General features: G+C 40.3%; 3 protein-coding genes across 13 annotated transcripts in view; all 3 read left to right on the top strand.

Moving 5' to 3' along the window:
- The window catches only part of LOC106092065 (formin-binding protein 1-like), a 365,714-nt gene that overhangs the window by 277,763 nt on the left and 67,758 nt on the right, over positions 1 to 20,193 (top strand). The gene's annotated exons all lie outside the window — the stretch shown is intronic.
- LOC106082377 (serine protease 1) lies at positions 2,010 to 2,988 on the top strand. Its single transcript, XM_013244841.2, has 2 exons — positions 2,010 to 2,287; positions 2,362 to 2,988. The coding sequence occupies exons 1-2, from the start codon at positions 2,031 to 2,033 to the stop codon at positions 2,924 to 2,926; spliced, it is 822 nt and encodes a 273-aa protein (XP_013100295.2). The 5' UTR covers positions 2,010 to 2,030; the 3' UTR covers positions 2,927 to 2,988.
- LOC106082378 (serine protease 1) lies at positions 10,529 to 11,509 on the top strand. The gene is made up of 2 exons (XM_013244842.2): positions 10,529 to 10,823; positions 10,876 to 11,509. The coding sequence occupies exons 1-2, from the start codon at positions 10,573 to 10,575 to the stop codon at positions 11,438 to 11,440; spliced, it is 816 nt and encodes a 271-aa protein (XP_013100296.1). The 5' UTR covers positions 10,529 to 10,572; the 3' UTR covers positions 11,441 to 11,509.

The raw sequence follows: 20,193 nt of genomic DNA, 5'->3' as shown, positions 1-20,193 counted from the left end.
AAGTAACAGGCAAACACAAAAAAAGCATAACATTTTTTTCAGCAGACTTTTTTGTACTTAAAACAGCAGATTTTGTTTGCTGATTTAGCTGACCGAAATATTTGCTAATACAGCCCTATGTTTGCTGAAACAGCAGTAATGTCTGCTTTCCAAATTGGAAAGCAGACAAAAACGGCTGTTTCAGCAAACATTCTTGCTGTTTTGAATAACAAGTTTGGTTGAGTTGCCTACTGGTCAATATCTCATTTAAGAAACTTCCTTAAATCTGCCTGTGCTAACAATTTTCTCTTTGTTTTTGCGAGGAAACCCATTTATTTGGGTTTTCTAAAATTTTTCTTTTTAAATAGGGAAATTGCCGAATACGTGTTTCATACCTACCTGATGCTTATGACGCATGAGGACTGGGTATTCTCACAATAACAATTACCCTTTTTACTATGTCCTTAAACGCAGCACACGTGCACCTATGCTCAAAGATATTTTACAAACTGCGTGTGCAAAAAATAACAACAAAAGGATGGCATCAGTGTGGGTGTGTGACCAAAAACAGTTTTTTCTCATTTTCTTTCCAAAAAATGTCCCCTTAATTTTATTTCGTTTGACAAACCCATCAGCAGCACGGCTGCTGTCCTGAAGTTGCAGAACAACTGCTGTAATAACAGTAAAATTAACTAAAGGGTGATTTTTTGAGGTTAGGCTTTTCATGCATTAGTATTTGACAGATCACGTGGGATTTCAGACATGGTGTCAAAGAGAAAGATGCTCAGTATGCTTTGACATTTCATCATGAATAGACTTACTAACGAGCAACGCTTGCAAATCATTGAATTTTATTACCAAAATCAGTGTTCGGTTCGAAATGTGTTCATTCACCGTAACGTTGCGTCCAACAGCATCTTTGAAAAAATACGGTCCAATGATTCCACCAGCGTACAAACCACACCAAACAGTGCATTTTTCGGGATGCATGGGCAGTTCTTGAACGGCTTCTGGTTGCTCTTCACTCCAAATGCGGCAATTTTGCTTATTTACGTAGCCATTCAACCAGAAATGAGCCTCATCGCTGAACGGTGAATGAACACATTTCGAACCGAACACTGATTTTGGTAATAAAATTCAATGATTTGCAAGCGTTGCTCGTTAGTAAGTCTATTCATGATGAAATGTCAAAGCATACTGAGCATCTTTCTCTTTGACACCATGTCTGAAATCCCACGTGATCTGTCAAATACTAATGCATGAAAATCCTAACCTCAAAAAAATCACCCTTTACTAACGGTTAGCAGACAGTGTTTGTAATTGTCAACAGATTTTTTTCTATGTTTGTCAAAACTACAATTTTATTGTTTAAAGAAAGGAATTGCAAAGTTTGGATCCTATGTCAAACATAAATCTCATAGAAAATTGCGAATGATCCCTTCGAAATGCACAAAGCCAGTCTAGGTTGAATGAGAAGGCAATAGACAAAATTTCATGTCTAGAAATAGATGAAGGATATGTCAACACCTGCTAACTTATCTTTAATAAATAGTGGATCACAAGGAAACTAACAAAAACAATTTTATCAAAATAGGGTCAGATTTATCGTCCTATATTAGCACATATAGAGCTGTAGTTATGACCATTTTGAACACATTTTCTCGAAATTTGGGACGGATTGTTTTAAAACCCATCTGAAAACCTCCACCGAAGTCCATCGAATTCATTTTAGAATTAGATGTAGCGCCCAGTTTCTACTTATGAGGTGGGTGTAGGTATAATATAATCGGTACCGCCCGATAAGAGCCGTTATCAACTTATATTTTGTTTTGTCAGTCCGTAAATTCATGATTTATTCTTGGAATCAAATCGGACATACTACTCACATTGGACAAATACAAAACTATTCTCCCTACAATAACTTATTCCACATTATGTAACTGCATTTGAAAATAAATCACAGTTGCAACGAGAATTGCTTGCGATAAGAATCACTATAAAAACGTTGGGGTTTACAACGATGTTATCAGTTTCAACTGAACAGTTACAATATGAAGATTTTAATTGCTGTAGCTCTAGCTCTAGCCTTTGCCACCGCTTCTGCGGAGGAACTTTATTCGCGCAATGTCGTGATGCCAGTTATTGGGAATAATGAGGACCGTATTACAAATGGCAACACTGCCACCGTTGGCCAATTCCCCTATCAGGTGGGTCTCTCCTTGCAATTAAATGCATTTATGAGTTCCTGGTGTGGTGGATCTTTGATCGGCAAGGAATGGGTTTTGACTGCTGCTCACTGTACCGACGGGTAAGTTGAGTCTTTTTCTAATTTACCTTCTTTTCATAAATTGGAATTTAATGGAAAATTCAATCCGTTGTTAGAATATCCGGAGTCACTGTCTACTTGGGTGCTACCGTCCGCACATCTGCAGAAAAAACCTATAAAGTTAACAAAAAGAATATTATTATTCATCCTGAATGGACGCCCAGCAACTTGAGAAATGATATTTCTTTGATCAAAATTCCCGCCGTCGCTTTTTCTGCCAAGATTCAAGCCGTTAAATTGCCCGCCATCTCTAACTCTTACTCTACCTATGCTGGTGATTACGCCATTGCCTCTGGTTGGGGCCGCATCTCCGATGCTACCTCGGGTGTTACCAAGAAGTTGCAATGGGCGCGCATGCAAGTCATTAACAACAACGAATGCGCCACCTCTTATGGAAGCTCCATTGTTGTCCCATCCACCCTATGTGTCTCGACCCCTGGTGGTGTGTCCACCTGCAATGGTGACTCTGGTGGTCCATTGGTTTTGGAATCCACCAAAGTTCAAATTGGCTTGACCTCTTTCGGTTCCTCTGCTGGCTGCGAAAAAGGCTTCCCTGTTGCCTTTACACGCTTGACCAGCTACTTGGACTGGATTAAGGCCAACACTGGCATCGCAAATTGAATAAAATGTTGTATATGATAATAAAAATGGTTTCAAAGCTCATTTTTGTAAAACCATGGAAATTTATTTTGTAGCTCAATTTATTTTATGAACCATTCTTGAGCTGGATTACGGATTACGCAATCAGTGACGCTCCACAAAAGGTCCACAAATGTTCAACTGTTTAGGTGATTGCTACAAAATATTCGAAACAGATACGGGGACAAACTGGATAGCTGTTATCAATCCAAATGAAAAATGTGTCAATGTAGTCAACATTTCAGAATCCATTCACTTTTGCTCGATATGGCCACCTTATGCCTGCACTATTGCTCCGAGGCGGCCAGACAACGTGTTGCAAGCTAAACGAATGTAATCTGCCGCTATTTTGTTCCATTTCTGTACAAAGGCTTTCTTCAGAGCATCCATACCGGCAAGTTTTTTAGTGCTTACCTTGCTCTCTAAAATGGTCCAAATAGAGAAATCCATCGGATTGGGATTTTGCGAATTGGACAGCCACTGTGTGGAAGAAATGAAGTACGGAACATGATTATTCAGCCATTCTTGTGGTAGACGTGCTTTATGTGAGGGTTCCGAGTCTTGTTGGCACGTTCATGATCTACGACCGATGTGTTTGCGTGCCGACGGCTCCAAAGCAGCTATCAAATTTTTTCCCAATAATAAGTCACATTTATTTTGACGCCAGCCTCGATGCCGAAACCATCACTTGAGATGGGAAATTACTTAGAGTTGCTGTTTATGGGCTCAAATTCTCTAGCGTGCGTTCAGTTGGGTAAACAACATAATTTTAGGAGTTTTTATTTATTTATATGTTTAACTAAAATGAAACTTATAGTAAATATACGATAGGCTGCTATGGCCATCAGCTATTTACAAGTTTTTATTTTGTTCACCTTGAGGTGTTTGAGTTCGCCAACAATAGCGGTTGTGATTTTCCAGGCAAATGTAACGCAATCACACTACTATTCTTGAACTCCCATACGAAAGGTTAAGTAAGGTTGAAAATAGGATGCAGATCTTTATGCCGTCTCATCATCTTCCCCACATGCCCTACACATGCTATCACTTGCCGCATCTATTCTGCATGGGTGAGCTCGTAGTCCTATTAGTATACTGAAAGCTATACTGACCTCCTTCTTGCTTCGTTTCAGTAATAGTCTAGTCTACTCACAACCCATATCTCCCCATAGGATTTTCTTCCTCCTACCGGCAGTTCCACAGTGTTTCATTCGCGTCCGTAGCCCACGCCCTTAACTCGCACTGCACCCACCCGAAAGGTTTCGGGTTGGTCATATTTATTGTCTTCTGGCCTTCACTGCCAAATCGTCTGCTCTTTCACTCCCTTCGCCCGCTATGTCCCGACACCCAAGTAATATCTTTCTTACACTCCAAGACGTTTCATGACCTTACCATCCTGGTTGTGATTGCGCTTTTGGTCAGATTACTGTCCTTAAAGATGTTTACACTCGATGACCTCGCGTTAACACCACACCACCTCACGCATTCCATGATCGCTCGGATCTCCGCTTGCAGGACTGTGTTATGATCATGCAGTCGTAAACAGATTTCAGTCTGGGTTTTCAATGTAGACCCCAGGCCTACTCTCTCGCCTAGCTTTGATCCATCTGTGTAATATAAATTTCCAGATGGCAGAGTTCGGTCAATCCAAAATTGTGCTGCTGGCAGCAGTGCCTCGCACTCGAGTACCGTATCAGATATCCGATCAGAAAACTCTCCCATTCCTTCTAGGATTCCTATCTTAGCCTCGATTTTACCTCGATGGTATAACCTACTTCTATCTTATATATAAAAATCAATTTGTGTTTGTTTGTAGGGTTGTTTGTTTGTATGTTTGTGTGTTTCTTATAGACTCAGAAACGGCTGAACCGATTTTCTTCATATTTTCACAGATATTTTTTTTTTGATATCTGAAATGGGGGGGGGGTCGGACCCTCCCCCTTACCCTAATTTTCAGAAACGCCAGATCTCGGAGATGGGTGGTGCGATTTTGTGTGCTCTCATATAGTACCCTAAAAATAAATATTTGGTACCCAAATTTCGGATAAGGTACCTAGGGGGGCTGCCCCACCCTAAAACCTACCAAACATATATCTAGACCAATCACGACAATATGGGACTCAAATGAAAGGTATTTAGGATAAGAATACGTATCTGATATCCAATTGTCGGACTAAGTGCTAGGGGGACCACCCCAAGCCCCAAAACACCCCTAATTTGGACATATTTACATTTGGCAATTGCCATGGTATTTGCGATAAGAATACGAATCTGATATCCAAATGAGGGACCACGTTTCTGGGTGTCCACCCCTTTCCCAAAACAGGACTTATTTACTGACCATGGGAATATGGGGCTTAAATAAAAGGTATTTGAATGTAGAATACAATCTGATATCCAAATATGGGACGAAGTGTTTGGGGGGCCGCCTCTCCCCAAAACACCCCCAAGCCGGTCATGTTTGCCGACTATGGAAATATGGGGCTCAAATTAAAGGTAAGTAGGAGTAGACCACGTATCTGATATCAATATTAGGGACCATCTGTCTAGCGGGCGTCCCACCACCATAACAACCCCCAAATAGAACGTATTTGCTCACCAAGACAATTTGGGTCTTAAAAAGAGTGGAACTAAATATTCATAGTTTTTAGGGCCAATACCCCAAACCGGACATATTTGCTGACTTTTGCAATAAGGAGTTTAAATGAGATTAGAAAGCGAATTTGATATCCAATTTTGAGGGCAATGGCAATATGGGGGAGAGGTGGTCCCCCATATTGTTATTGCCCTCAAAATCAGACATCATGAGAATATCGGGCTGAAATGAAGTATTTTGAGAATGGAGTACACCTTACATCCAAACTAAAATTCGTAGACCCATAAAGATCATGTGGGATTCAGATAAAGGAACTTATATTGTCAAACTGTTGGTCAAGTTAGCATGGAATTTCACTAAAAGAACTTTATTTGTCGAAAAGTAAAAGAGAGCGCATCGGAGCGGGCCCGGGTCAGCTAGTCCTGTATACATTCTCTCATCGCCTTAAGTCTCATGGCCTCGTAGTGGGCTGCGTTTACAGAGATTTTTTCTCTATCCCTTCGCATTTGTTTGCCCAGACGTCCTAATTGTAGGAAACTTCAACTCTAACGTTTAACTGGACAGGGGCTTGACGTTTGAAATGTCTTCTTTGGGACCTTTTCCTGACAATTCGACAATTCCAAAGCATTTTTTCGCATATTGCAGCACACTTCTCGACCTGTTCTTTGCTAGGGAAACTTCTAAAGCCCTTCTATACGACCATTTGTCAGCCTCATTTTTTTCGAATCTTGACTTAATCTTTATGTTATGAGGAAACTTACTCGTATAGAGGTTTTGGCGTTCTCGATAATGATTTTTTGCTCTCCAATGCTGTACTCGTCAACTGGGATCTGATATTTCGAATGGGGACTCTCGATGACCAGACTGATTTTATAGATCAGTGATTTACAGAAACTTATTATTCCATCCAAAACTAAAGAAGTATCCTCTAGAACGAAACCCTGATTCTTCCGGAATGTTCGCGCGGCTATTCACGCAAGGAGGAGAAACGTTTCAGGATGCCTGAGCTACATGATGCCTTTTGCTCAGCAAGGGATCACATCAATAGGCTGACTAAGACAGCCAAGAGAGACTATTTTCACAGACGCTTGTCTTCTGTAATTGTTTCCAAGAGAACATAAAAGATGATTGGGAAATATACTAATAGATACTCAGCAACATTGGACGTCTATGGCTTCAATATCTCTCCCTCTCTCGATGACCAAACTGGTTTTGACTTTTGCTGGGTTGGTCCCGCCGATGTCCTTGAGTGTGTCGCGACTGTGAAGTCTAACGCTGTTGGATCTGATAGTATTGATCCTAGATATATAAGACTCTTGCTCCTGCTTATTATTCATCATATCACCTATGTTTCCAATAGGATTTTGACCACGAGTTATTCTCCATTAGCGTGAAAGCATGCCATTAATCCCTAAGGATTCTAAGGAATATAGACCAATTGCGATTCTTTGTTAATAATCATGCTCAGTGGAAGCGAGAACTCCAAGACAGTACGTGACTTAACCGTCATGGTTGTTATTTTCCTATTGGACAGCTTATTGTCCATAAAGACGTTTACCCTTGATGTTCTTGCGTTGACACTGCATCGTCTCAAGTTATTGGTGCGGGTTTATGTCATGTTCAGAGTCAATTGCAGCCTTACACTCCAATGGTGTGTAGGTACCTAGACCACTAGCATTGATTCGTTTGCGTAGCTTACCTATTACATTTGCGTCAATAGAAGAATGTGACGCTAGAAAAAGTGTCTCGCATTCGACCTCAATTGTTGTTGTTGTTGCCGCCATAATTGTATACGCCAAGCTCCAAAGGTGAGCAAGCTTGTTCCTGTCCATACGACCAATCGCTGCGGGAACGTAATAACCACTGGTTATTTAATGGCGTCAATAACTCGCCTTGTCGTATCGAGCATCACAGGCCCTCAGTACTCAAGCCAGAACAGGTGCCGATGCTGACCGGCCTCTCACTAAGAATCTCCACTCGGTACTACTGATTTTCCGCGACAGCAGTTACCAACCACACAAATAGGAGCTCAATGTTCCAACCAGTGTAGTGCTCACAATCTTCCCGTGTCGAGCTGAAACATTTGATCGGTTCTCATCACCTCGCCTATGCCTAGATAACGCGATCTCTGAACGTATGTAATATTTCTGCTCGAGAGATGTCCACATCATTATTTTATTAAACCCACCACCGAAGGATGGGGGTATATTCATTTTGTCATTCCGTTTGCAACACATCGAAATATCCATTTCCGACCCTATAAAGTATATATATTCTTGATCAGCGTAAAAATCAAAGACGATCTAGACATGCCCGTCCGTCTGTCCGTCCGTCTGTTGAAATCACGCTACAGTCTTTACAAATAGAGATATTGAGCTGAAATTTTGCACAGATTCTTTTTTTGCCCATAAGCAGGTTAAGTTCGAAGATGGGCTATATCGGACTATATCTTGATATAGCCCCCATATTGACCGATCCGCCGATTTAGGGTCTTAGGCCCATAAAAGCCACATTTATTATCCGATTTTGTTGAAATTTGGGGCAGTGAGTTGTGTTAGGCCCTTCGACATCCTTCGTCAATTTGGCTCAGATCGGTCCAGATTTGGATATAGCTGCCATATAGACCGATCCTCCGATTTAGGCTCTAAGGCCCATAAAAGCCACGTTTATTATCCGATTTTGCTGAAATTTGGGACAGTGAGTTGTCTTAGGCCCGTCGACTTCCTTCGTTAAATTGGCCAAGATCGGCTCAGATTTGGATATAGCTGCCATATAGACCGTTCCTCCGGTTAAGGGTCTTAGGCCCACAAAAGCCACATTTATTATCCGATTTTGATGAAATTCGGGACAGTGAGTTGTGTAAGGCCCATCGACATCCTTCGTTAATCAGATCGGTCCAGATTTGGATATAGCTGCCATATAGATCGATCCTCCGATTTATGGTGTAAGGCCCATAAAAGCCACATTAATCATCCGATTTTGCTGAAATTTGGGACAGTGAGTTGTGTTAGGCCCTTTGACATATTTCTTCAATTTGGTCCAGATCGGTTCAGATTTAGATATAGCTGCCATATAGACCGATTTCTTGATTTATGGTTTTGGGCCCATAAAATGCTCATTTATTGTCCGATGTCGCCGAAATTTGGAACAGTGAGTTAAGTTAAACCCCTTGACATACTTCTGCAATATCGCACAGATCGGTCCTGATTTGGATATAGCTGCCATATAGACCGATATCTAGGCTTTAGGTTTTGGGGCCATAAAAGACGCATTTATTGTCCGATGTCGCTCAAATTTGACACAGTGAGTTTGGTTAGGCTATTCGACGTCCCTCTTAAATTTTGCCCAGATCAGTCCAGATTTGCATTTAGCTGCCATAGGTTTAGGGCCCATAAAAGAGGCATTTATTGTCCGATTACGCCGAAATTTTGGACAGTGCTTTGTGTGACACAACGATTTCACTGAAATTTGACACAACGACTTATGTTCGGCTTTTCGACATCCGTGTCGTATATAGTTCAGATCGGTATGAGGTATATGAGTACAAGGTATGAAATTTTCACCGAATTTTGATAAAAGGTGGTTTACATATATACCCGAGCTGGTGGGTATCCAAAGTTCGGCCCGGCCGAACTTAACGCCTTTTTACTTGTGTTTAGCATCACGTGCCAATGTGAGAACAACTCTACCGTTTTTTAAAATTTTGAAATTGGTAGTCCGGACTCGTAAACGGGTCCACTCTTTGCAAAATCGGTGTCTGAGTCAACAGCTTGAAAATCGGCGATTGAGCTGAAATTTGGAACGCAGAGTAGTACACTAATGCTCTCAAACAAGCACATCAAACACCATATTAATATGGCGTCGAAAAACCGGTCTGGAGATTAAAAGCCGATTTGGTTGAAATGGCCCTTAATAAAATCTTTAATATTTAGGCTTAGAAAAAAAACATGGTGGTGAATTACCAAGATTAGGCCGGGCCAAACTCTATTAAGTCGATTTTGAAATTCATGCTCACTCTTTGCAGCATATCAATCGGTATGATGGAAATGGCGTCGCGTTGTCGATCGACATAGGCAGACATTTTAAATGCGCCCATAAAGGAAATCGCACGGACCCACCTCTGAAGAGCGTACCGGCCATTGGAGAAAGCCTCTGAAAGAGATGAGGTGGTCGGGGAAATGTTGTCGCAACAAATTTATTGATTCTCGGTCTGTGTGTGCTTTGGCTCCATCTATCTGAAACCACACTTTTCTACCGTTCATTTCTTCGACGTTTGGAAGAAAAAAATTCTTCGATCATGTTGCTGCATTCAGGGCAACTGCGTGTTAGGACCAATTATTCCCATTACCGACATCGCACACCAGACTTCCACACTCCCGAAATGAGTTAACCCACGACAGAATCGTTTTTCGGCCAGGAGCGCGAAAGGCACTTGGCGTAGCAACAAGTGAACGACTGTTAGAAAAGATTTTCATCCGTTTTTTTGGATGATGGCTATCTTTATTTATTACACAGGACAACTGTCGAATTCGATGAAAGATGAGTACAGCAGGAAATCTTGTTGTGGTCGTTAACGAAGAAGCATCTCAACCGATCTCTGCCATACTATTTTACTATTTTTCTTTGTTGTAAACACACAGGAATAATTATAAGGCTGATATACCCTAAATATCATCTGTGGAATATTGCACATCCGCAACGCTGGCCAACAAACAATCTGAAGTGATATTGATGTGCTGTGAGGGATTTGTGATATTTCAAGCATACGCTTAGAAAGTTGTAAACTGTTGAGATTAGACCTAATAGTGAAAGACGTAAATTAAAAATGTCATTCTTGGAATGGATTGGAAAATACCCATAACCGTTCAAACAATGTTTGAAATACTACAGCAAGTTTCAAGTTATCTCTATGAGATAGTTACATGCAGTCGTAATAAATCACATTTCTCGAGGGAATGGTTTCCGATAAGAATCAGTATAAAAATTGTGCGATTTTCGACAATTGTATCAGTTACAATTGAAGACTTGCAGTATGAAAATCTTCATTGCCCTAGTTTTGGCCTTGGCCACAGTTTCTGCCGAGGAAATCTACTCTCGCAATATCGTTGTACCTGTTGTTGGCGATAGTGAGGGCCGCATTACCAATGGTAATACTGCCACCGTTGGCCAATTCCCCTATCAGGTTGGTCTATCCTTGCAAGTTACTCCCACTGCCGCTGCTTGGTGCGGTGGTTCCTTGATCGGCAAGGAATGGGTTTTGACTGCTGCTCACTGTACCGATGGGTAAGTTTAGTTTCTTCTTATTGATATCCTTTTTAGGAAGTTTTATTTTCAGTATTATCGGAGCCACAGTCTACTTGGGTGCTACCGTCCGCACCTCTGCTGAAGTCACCTATAAAGTTTCCAACAAGGACATCATTGTTCACTCTGCCTGGAGGCCCAGCAACTTGAGAAACGACATTTCCTTGATTAAAATCCCCGCTGTCTCTTACTCTGCCAAGATCCAACCCGTTAAATTGCCCGCCATCTCCAACTCCTATTCTACCTATGCTGGTGATTATGTCATTGCCTCTGGCTGGGGCCGCATTTCTGATGCTGCCGTAAGTGTTACCAACAACTTGCAATGGGCCCGTATGCAAGTCATCAATAACAACGTTTGCGCCGCCTCTTATGGAAGCTCCATTGTTGTTTCATCCACCCTTTGCGTCTCGACCCCTGGTGGTGTCTCCACTTGCAACGGTGACTCTGGCGGTCCATTGGTTTTGGAATCGACCAAAGTGCAAATTGGCTTGACCTCTTTCGGTTCCTCTGCCGGCTGCGAAAAGGGATTCCCTGCTGCCTTCACTCGCTTGACCAGCTACTTGGACTGGATCAAAGTCAACACTGGTATCTCATATTAAATGAATTTGTCCATATTATAACAACGATGAATTAAAAGCGCCTTTTTTTAAAGGGCAAAGAAAATTTTACCTTCTTGGAAGTTTGAAATTTAACATAAAAAATACAGTTAGGATATGCTTGGCTGTTTGGGAAAATGCCACCAGATCATGGTGAATCGCACCACCGATAGGCCATATTCTTAGTGCAATAGTTAGTATAGCTTTGATTTAAATGAAGATGTTCATAACCGATGTCGCTGATCTAATAGAGATCTTGAAGTCGACTTTTTGTGTAAAAAGGCCGAAGTCGACTTTTACTGTTTTAAAAGTCGAATAATCAACTTTGATGTAAAAAAAAAGTCGAAAAGTAGACAAAAATCGAAAAAAGTCGAAAAGTCGAATTATCGCAAAATCAAAAAATTCGAAAACAGTTAAAGATTCGAAATGGATTTATTGTAGTTTCAAGTCGATTTTTGCCGACGGCTGGTTCGACTATTCTTTTAGATATGCCTGCAATAGTTACAAAAGTTTTCTTTATAGGGAAAAACACCAAAGTTAACTCGAAAAGGAGCTTTTAAAAAATAAAGTAAAAAACAAAACCAAAAACACCATCCAAAATCAACAGTGGAAAGTTTTTGTAGAGTAGAATAGAATATGATGTTAAAACTTGTGTTCAGATACTCAGGGGGACGATGTACAATAAATAAATCCCCGTGCCTGGATGATATATCATCACTTGTTCTATGCAAGTGCTCTTCGACGTTTAATGGCGTAATGGACGAGTTACACAACCTTTTCAACCCTGCTTATCGTGCGGGAGTCTTCCCAGCGTGTTGGAATGAAGGATTCGAAAAGTCGACATTTGGATAGTCGAAAAGTCAATTTTTTTGATGATCGAAAAAAATCGAAAAGTCGGCTTTTTATTTTCATCTTAGATTCCTATGATGTAAATAATTTTTGTCAAAGAAAATATTTTTTATAAAGGCTGGCTCCTTTCAGCCAAGGGGTATTACTGAATGCTTACAAATTAAATACATTTTTAATTTTTACACAGCATGCCAAGAATAGGGAGGGTACTAATTGTATCACTTCCGCCTAAAATACCTAAAGAAATTGATTCAAAACCAATGTTGACTGTCAAAAGCACGACTTTTTGTTTTCAACGTCCATATCAAATAGGGTTCGAATTCCTGTAGTGCGATTCTCTAAATTCTTACCGACAGAAGTAATGATATTTGTCGGAAGTAAACAATATTTGTCGGTAAGTGCTATTCTGCATTCAAATTTTGCCGAAACTCGTCGGTATGAACTTTCGGTAACTACCGAAAATCATAGTTAAGTTAACAACCAAAAACAAGTAAAAGCGTGCTAAGTTCGGCCAGCCCGAATCTTGGGAACCCACCACCATGGATTCTGCTAAAATATGGGAGCTATATTCGATTATAGATCGATTTGGACCGTACTTGGCACAGCTGTTGAGAGTCATAACAGAACACTATGTGCAAAATGTCAGAAAAAGCGGACAAAAATTGTGGCTTTCATGGGCTCAAGAAGTCAAATCGGGAGATCGGTTTATATGGGAGCTATATCAGGTTCTTGACCAATTTGGACGGTACTTGGCACAGTTGTTGAAAGTCATAACAGAACACCGCAAACTTTCCGCCAAATCGGACCATATTGTCCCGATCGGTCGACTTTGATTATGGGTGGTTTGGGCTTGGGACGGCTCCCTAGATAGTTTGATCGAATTTTTAGTATCATTTTCATACTTTACTCTCGAATACCTTTCATTTAAATCCCATATTGTCCCGACTGGTTCACATTTGATTTTGATTGCTGTTTTTGAGGCGGTTTGGGCATGGGGCGGCCCCTAAGTGCTTGGACCCAATTTTTAATACATTATTTGTATTTAACTTCCAAATACCTTTCAGTTGAGTCCCATATTGTCCTAATCGGTAAATATGTCCTGCGTGGCGGTTTGGGGGGTGGGGATGACCCCGTATTTGAAGCAGCTAGCTTTATGCGTTCGACCGCTATCGTGATTTCGACAGATGGAAGGACGGACTGACGGACATGGCTAGCACGACTCAGAGCGTCATAACGGATCAAGAATATATATACTTTATAGGGTCCTAGATTAATATTTCGAGGTGTTATAAACGGAATGACAAGATTAGTATACTCCCATCCTATGGTGGTGGGTATAAAAACTAGTCGTTAAGGCTAACCGACAATATTTGAACATTTTGAAAATACGATTTTTAAAGAAAAACAAGTAAAAGTGAGTTAAGTTCAGCCGGGCCGAATCTTATGCAACAAAGACAAATTTGCCCTAGAATATTCCATTTGGGAACAGGGTGTAAATTTCTCACATATTAATGAGTACTCTCAGATTCAAGTTTTAAGCTTAATGATGAAGGACCTGCTTTTTATAACCGAGTCCGAATGGCGTGTCGCAGTGCGACACCTCTTTGGGGAAAAGTTTAACTTGGCTGCTATGCATGGCACAGTACCACACAAATGTCTTTAGTACTAGGAGGGAATAACCACCGCTGAAAACTTTGCTCATGTTCTCGCCAAAATTCGAAGCCAGGCGTTTAGCGTCATTGGCTAAACTCTGCACCACGGTGGTCTCCATCACCATGGATATATTTACAAAAACAGTGGGCCCGAAAATAACCCGATATGGACCATATTTGCAATGGATGTAAAAGGATATATCCTAATATGGTCCGATTCAAACCATATTTTTCACGGATATTAAAGACCTAAATTAAGTTTTCGATCCAAATTCCATCATAATCGGGTAAAAAATGCCCTCTTCATTACTCTCAGGATAGCCTCTACAAAATAAGAAACAAAAAAGACGTTTAACATGAAATTAGAGCATTTTTGTGGGCTGGCCGGATAGCTGATAGTTGCAGAACGTGCTACGGAATGAGGGTTACCCTGCGCGAGTTTCTTGGTAGAGCTGATGCTTTCTGCGATGGCTGCACGGTACCAAATGCCCTGTGGCCGAGTATTTCGCGAAGGAGGATGTCGCTTCCCTGGCATTGAGGAACCATAACTTTCGATTGCTGATAGAATGCATCATGCAACGACCAGCTGCGTCGAGCTGGACACAGAATTCTACGCTGGAGTTGCGCTAATACATACACCGAAATCATATTTAAAATGAAAATACATTTTTTTGACCTTCCTTCTTTTTATCTACATTTGTCTCTAACTATTACCGACATTTAAAATCGATTGCCTTGGATTACAGAATAACCAAATTAACGATGTCGGTTCGATAATTTTTTTTTTAGAAAATCGCACTACTTGATATAACACAGGTATTCGCTAAGGTATGGCACGATAGCCCCAACAAAATACGAAAACTGCTTCATATCAACTACTATTTGTATGTCAAATCGTATATTCAAAACAGATTCTTCTATGTCCAAGAATCAGACGAAATGCGTGAAATAAACCGTGTAATAGCGGGTGTCCCCCAGGGTAGTGTCATGGGCCTTGTGCTGTATCTCTTATTCACATTCGATCTTCTTCAATCCGAGACTGCTGTGTCCCTTGCAAACATATTTAAACAATCTGTGCATCTGGCTAAAACACTGGCCCATAAAAGTAAATGAGACGAAATCTGCCCATGTCATATTTACTCTAAACCAAGGAATCTGTCCATCAGTACCAATGAACCAAATTGATCTTCCACAGGCAAATGATGTCAAATACCTCGGTCTTTACTTGGATAAAAAAAAAAAAAACGTACATGGAATGTTGCCCCCGTTTCTTAGTTCAATGTTCATGGGCAAAATTTTGCAAATTTTGCATGGAGAGCGCATGTAAACACAAAAGGAGAAGCTCTAGATGTACAAGTCAATAAAATGAAATTCCTAATTGGTACCAATTCAAAGTTATCTCTTAATAATAAATTACTTATCTACAAATGCATCATTAAATCTTTTTAGGCGTATGGCCTCCAATTATAGGGAACCGCCTCAAATACGAATATAACGAGCAAATATGTTCAAACTGTAACAACTAAAGTTGACAAATGACCACATTATTGCAAATTGCCCAAAATCTGACGAGCATATATGTGGGAGCTAGATCTAATTCTGAACCGATTTCGAGCAAACTTCTCAGATAATGTGGTAGTCATCGAGGAAAGCGTTGTGCAAAATTTTGCCAAGATTGGTCAAACAATGCGCTTGCAGTTGCTCTTGGGTTGAAAATATTGCGATATACATATGTGAAAGCTATATCTAAATCTGGGCCGATTTCTATGAAATTCACCAGTAATATCGAGAGTCATAAAAAAATCCTTCCTGCAAAATCTCGAGAGAATCGGTTAAAAAATGAGCACTTTCTTGCAATATTTCTCATAATCGGACGAACATATATTTGGGGGCTATTCCTAAATCTGAACCGATTTCGAGCAAACTTCTCAGATGCTGTGGCAGTCGTCGTGGAAAGCGTTTTGCAAAATGTTTGGCAAGATGGGTCAATAAATGCGCTTGCTGTGACTCTAGTCAAGTTAAAATCCGACGGTATACATATATGACAGCTATATCAAAATCTGAACCGATTTCTATAAAATTCATCTATAGTATCGAGAAGCAAGAGAAAATCCTTACTGCCAAATTTCGAGAGAATCGATTAACAAATGACCATTTGATTGCAATATTACTGCAAATCGGACGAGAATATATATATGAGAGCTATGTCTAAATCTGAACCGATTTCGAGCAAACTTTTTATAGACATTGTGGAAGTCGTTGAGGAAAGCGGAGTTGAAATTTTGGGAAGATTGGTCAATAAATGTGTTTGCAGTGGCTGTAGGAGTGAGAATCGGGCAATATATATATGAGAGCTATATCTAAATCTGAACCGATTTCGATGAAATTCACCAGAAATGTCGAGAGTCGTATGCAAGTTATTTCTGCCAAATTTCGAGAGAATCGGGTAACAAATGACCATTTTGTTGCATTATTACTGCAAATTGGACGAACATATATATGGGAGCTATATCCAAATCTGAACCGATTTTAATAGAATTTAGCTTTAATATCGGCAGTCATAAAAAATCCTTCCTGGCAAATTTCGAGAGAATCGGCTAACAAATGACCATTTTATTGCATTATTACTGCAAATCGGACGAACATATATATGGGAGCTATATCCAAATCTGAACCGATTTTTTCCGATTTCAATGGGCTTCGTCTCTAGGCCAAAACACATGGCCATACCAAATTTGAAGACGATCGGATAAAAAATTGCGACCTGTAGTTTGCGCACAAATTAACATGGACAGACGGACATAGCTAAATCGAATCAGAAAGTGATTCTGAGTCGATCGGTATACTTATCAATGGGGTTATATCTCCTCCTTTTTGGTGTTACAAACTAATTCACTAAGTTATAATGTCCTGTACCATAGTAGTGGTGTAGGGTATAAAAATTCAGTCAAAAACGCTACGCATAATAGCCGTTGCGCCCCAATACATAACTAACAAGCGATTGCATGAAGAACTGCACATAAAAACGATAAGAGAAGAAATCATATCACAGCTGCAAAATTATAAGCAAAGAATTTAACTAGATCCGAATCATTTAGCAACATTCCTAATGTCAGATGCGGAAACCTTTACCAGGCTCCAGAGAAGAGCTCCACAAGATCTGTTTCTGCACCCTCACTAGTAGAAAGTTAAGCTCTATAAGCCTACAATTTGTTGTGCCGGGATAGCTATGAGCACTACATAGGCTGGAACTTTGGGGTCCGATCGGTGAGGTGTTGCGGTCCACATGTTGCGGATAGTGGAATGCTGCTAATGTAAATATCAAATTAAGATAGGATGCATTAATGAAAATTGACTAAAACAAGTAAAAAGGCGTTAAGTTCGGCCGGGCCGAACTTTGGATACCCACCACCTCGGGTATATATGTAAACCACCTTTCATAAAAATTCGGTGAAAATTTCATACCTTATGCTCATATACCTCATTCCGATCTGAATTATATACGTCAAGGATGTCGAAAAGCCGAACATAAGTCACTGTGTCAAATTTCAGTGAAATCGGATTATAAATGCGCCTTTTATGGGGCCAAGACTTTAAATCGAGATATCGGTCTACATGGCAGCTATATCCAAATCTGGACCGATTTGGGCCAAGTTGCATAAACATGTCGAAGAGCCTAACACAAAGCACTGTCTCAAATTTCGGCGAAATCGGACAATAAATGCCTCTTTTATGGGCCCTAAACCTTAAATCCAGAGTCTATCAAATCGGTCTATATGGCAGCTATATTCAAATCTGGACCGTTCTGGGCAAAATTGAAGAAGGACGTCGAAGAGCCTAACCAAACTCACTGTCTCAAATTTCAGCGACATCGGACAATAAATGCGTCTTTTATGGCCCCAAAACCTAAAACCAAGATATCGGTCTGTATGGGAGCTGTATCCAAATCTGGACCGATCTGTGCGATATTGCAGAAGTATGTCAAGGGGCTTAACTTAACTCACTGTTCCAAATTTCGGGGACATCGGGCAATAAATGAGCATTTAATGGGCCCAAAACCATAAATCAAGAAATCGGTCTATATGGCAGCTATATCCAAATTTGAACCGATCTGGACCAAATTGAAGAAATATGTCAAAGGGCCTAACACATATCACTGTCCCAAATTTCAGCTAAATCGGATAATGAATGTGGCTATTATGGGCCTTACACCATAAATCGGAGGATCGATCTATATGGCAGCTATATCCAAATCTGGACCGATCTGAGCCAAATTAACGAAGGATGTCGATGGGCCTTACACAATTCACTGCCCCGAATTTCATCAAAATCGTATAATAAATGTGGCTTTTGTGGGCCTAAGACCCTAAACCGGAGGATCGGTCTATATGGCAGCTATATCCAAATCTGAACTGATCTGGACCAAATTTAAGAAACATGTCAAGGGGCCTAAGGCAACTCACTGTCCCAAATTTCAGCGAAATCGGACCATAAATGTGGCTTTTATGGGCCTTAGACCCTAAATCGGAGGATCGGTCTATATGGCAGCTATATCCAAATCTGCACCGATCTGAGCCAAATTGACAAAGGATGTCGAAGGGCCTAACACAACTCACTGTCTCAAATTTCAACAAAATCGGATAATAAATGTGGCTTTTATGGGCCTAAGACCCTAAATCGGCGGATCGGTCTATATGGGGGCTATATCAAGATATAGTCCGATATAGCCCATCTTCGAACTTAACCTGCTTATGGACAAAAAAAGAATCTGTGCAAAATTTCAGCTCAATATCTCTATTTTTAAAGACTGTAGCGTGATTTCAACAGACAGACGGACAGACGGACGGACATGGCTAGATCGTCTTAGATTTTTACGCTGATCAAGAATATATATACTTTATAGGGTCGGAAATGGATATTTCGATGTGTTGCAAACGGAATGACAAAATGAATATACCCCCATCCTTCGGTGGTGGGTATAAAAATTCGTTCAAAATTAAGCTATAACAATCAAAAAGCGCTCACCTTCTAGCATTTAACAAAAATTTGAGTATACAACTCGGATTGTGACTCCCATGTCAAGCATGGTCTGTTGATTTATTTTGCATCAAATGCATTATTTTTTAATCATTGATCATTATGAATAAAAGTTTAATCAAAATGTTTAGCTTCCGGTTAAATTTTTAATTTATTGACGACGAAAGCAGTTTTATAATCATATCTTTCTTTCTTTCAGGTAAGTCAACATGCTTGGAAAAATTCTGAACGGTTTGTAAGTATGAACGACAAAATTCTCCACCTTTTGCTTCATCGTTTTGTGTAAGTGAGTGCAACGTAAACCTAAGTGACAGATTTTCATGAAAATGATGCAAACTTTTAGTCTATCCGATTATACCAGCACGTATTGCAGCCAGCGTTACCATTGTGCCTCTTTAGTATCAAATATGACACTTTTTTTTGACGATGCCACTTGTGTGCCACTTTTTTATTTTGATACTAAATGCCATACTTTTAGCATTTTTACGCCACTTTTCCATCTATTTGTGACACTTGTTCAAAAATACAACTATCTAGCGATTATCTATTGTTTGTCGTCCAACAAATCGCATATAAATGCTCAACTTTTCGAAAAATTTTAAGCTTTTGAATTTTTGAATTTTTTGTTCCACTAGCCGAAAGTAGAGTAGCGTTCCAATCGTCTCGATCCCCTGCGCTCATTCTCAAATCTCTGACACCAAGTTTCGAGGTGTCCCCCACCACTTGATCTTTCCATCGGACTTTTGGTCTTCCCGGTTTGCGTGTACCACTGTGTTTGCCTTCAAAAGACTTCTTTGCTGCAGCTTCTTCATCCATTCTGACAACATGACCTAGCCAACGCAGCCGTTGTATTTTGATGCGTGTAACTATGCTATCGTCGCCATACAGCTCGTGGCTCATACGTCGCCTATATTCTCCATTAACGCAAACTGGTCCATAAATTTTACGAAGAATCTTTCTCTCAAATACAACAAGCACTGCCTCATCTGCTCTCACATGTACCCATGCTTCAGGACCGTATAATAACACGGGTAGTATCAGTGTCTTATATAGTGTAATCTTAGTGTTTCGAAAAGTGGCCTTGTTTCTAAACTGCTTACTTAGTTCAAAGTATTTAGCATCTGTTTGCCAGTATTATTCTTCGCTTATTTGAAAACTGGTGTCATTCGTTTCGGTTACGGCGGTGCCGAGGTAAATAAAGTTACTAACTATCTCAAA

Source organism: Stomoxys calcitrans, chromosome 1, assembly GCF_963082655.1.
Source record: "Stomoxys calcitrans chromosome 1, idStoCalc2.1, whole genome shotgun sequence".
Classification (NCBI taxonomy): Eukaryota; Metazoa; Arthropoda; class Insecta; order Diptera; family Muscidae; genus Stomoxys; species Stomoxys calcitrans.
This window is presented reverse-complemented; position numbering and strand designations above follow the sequence as displayed.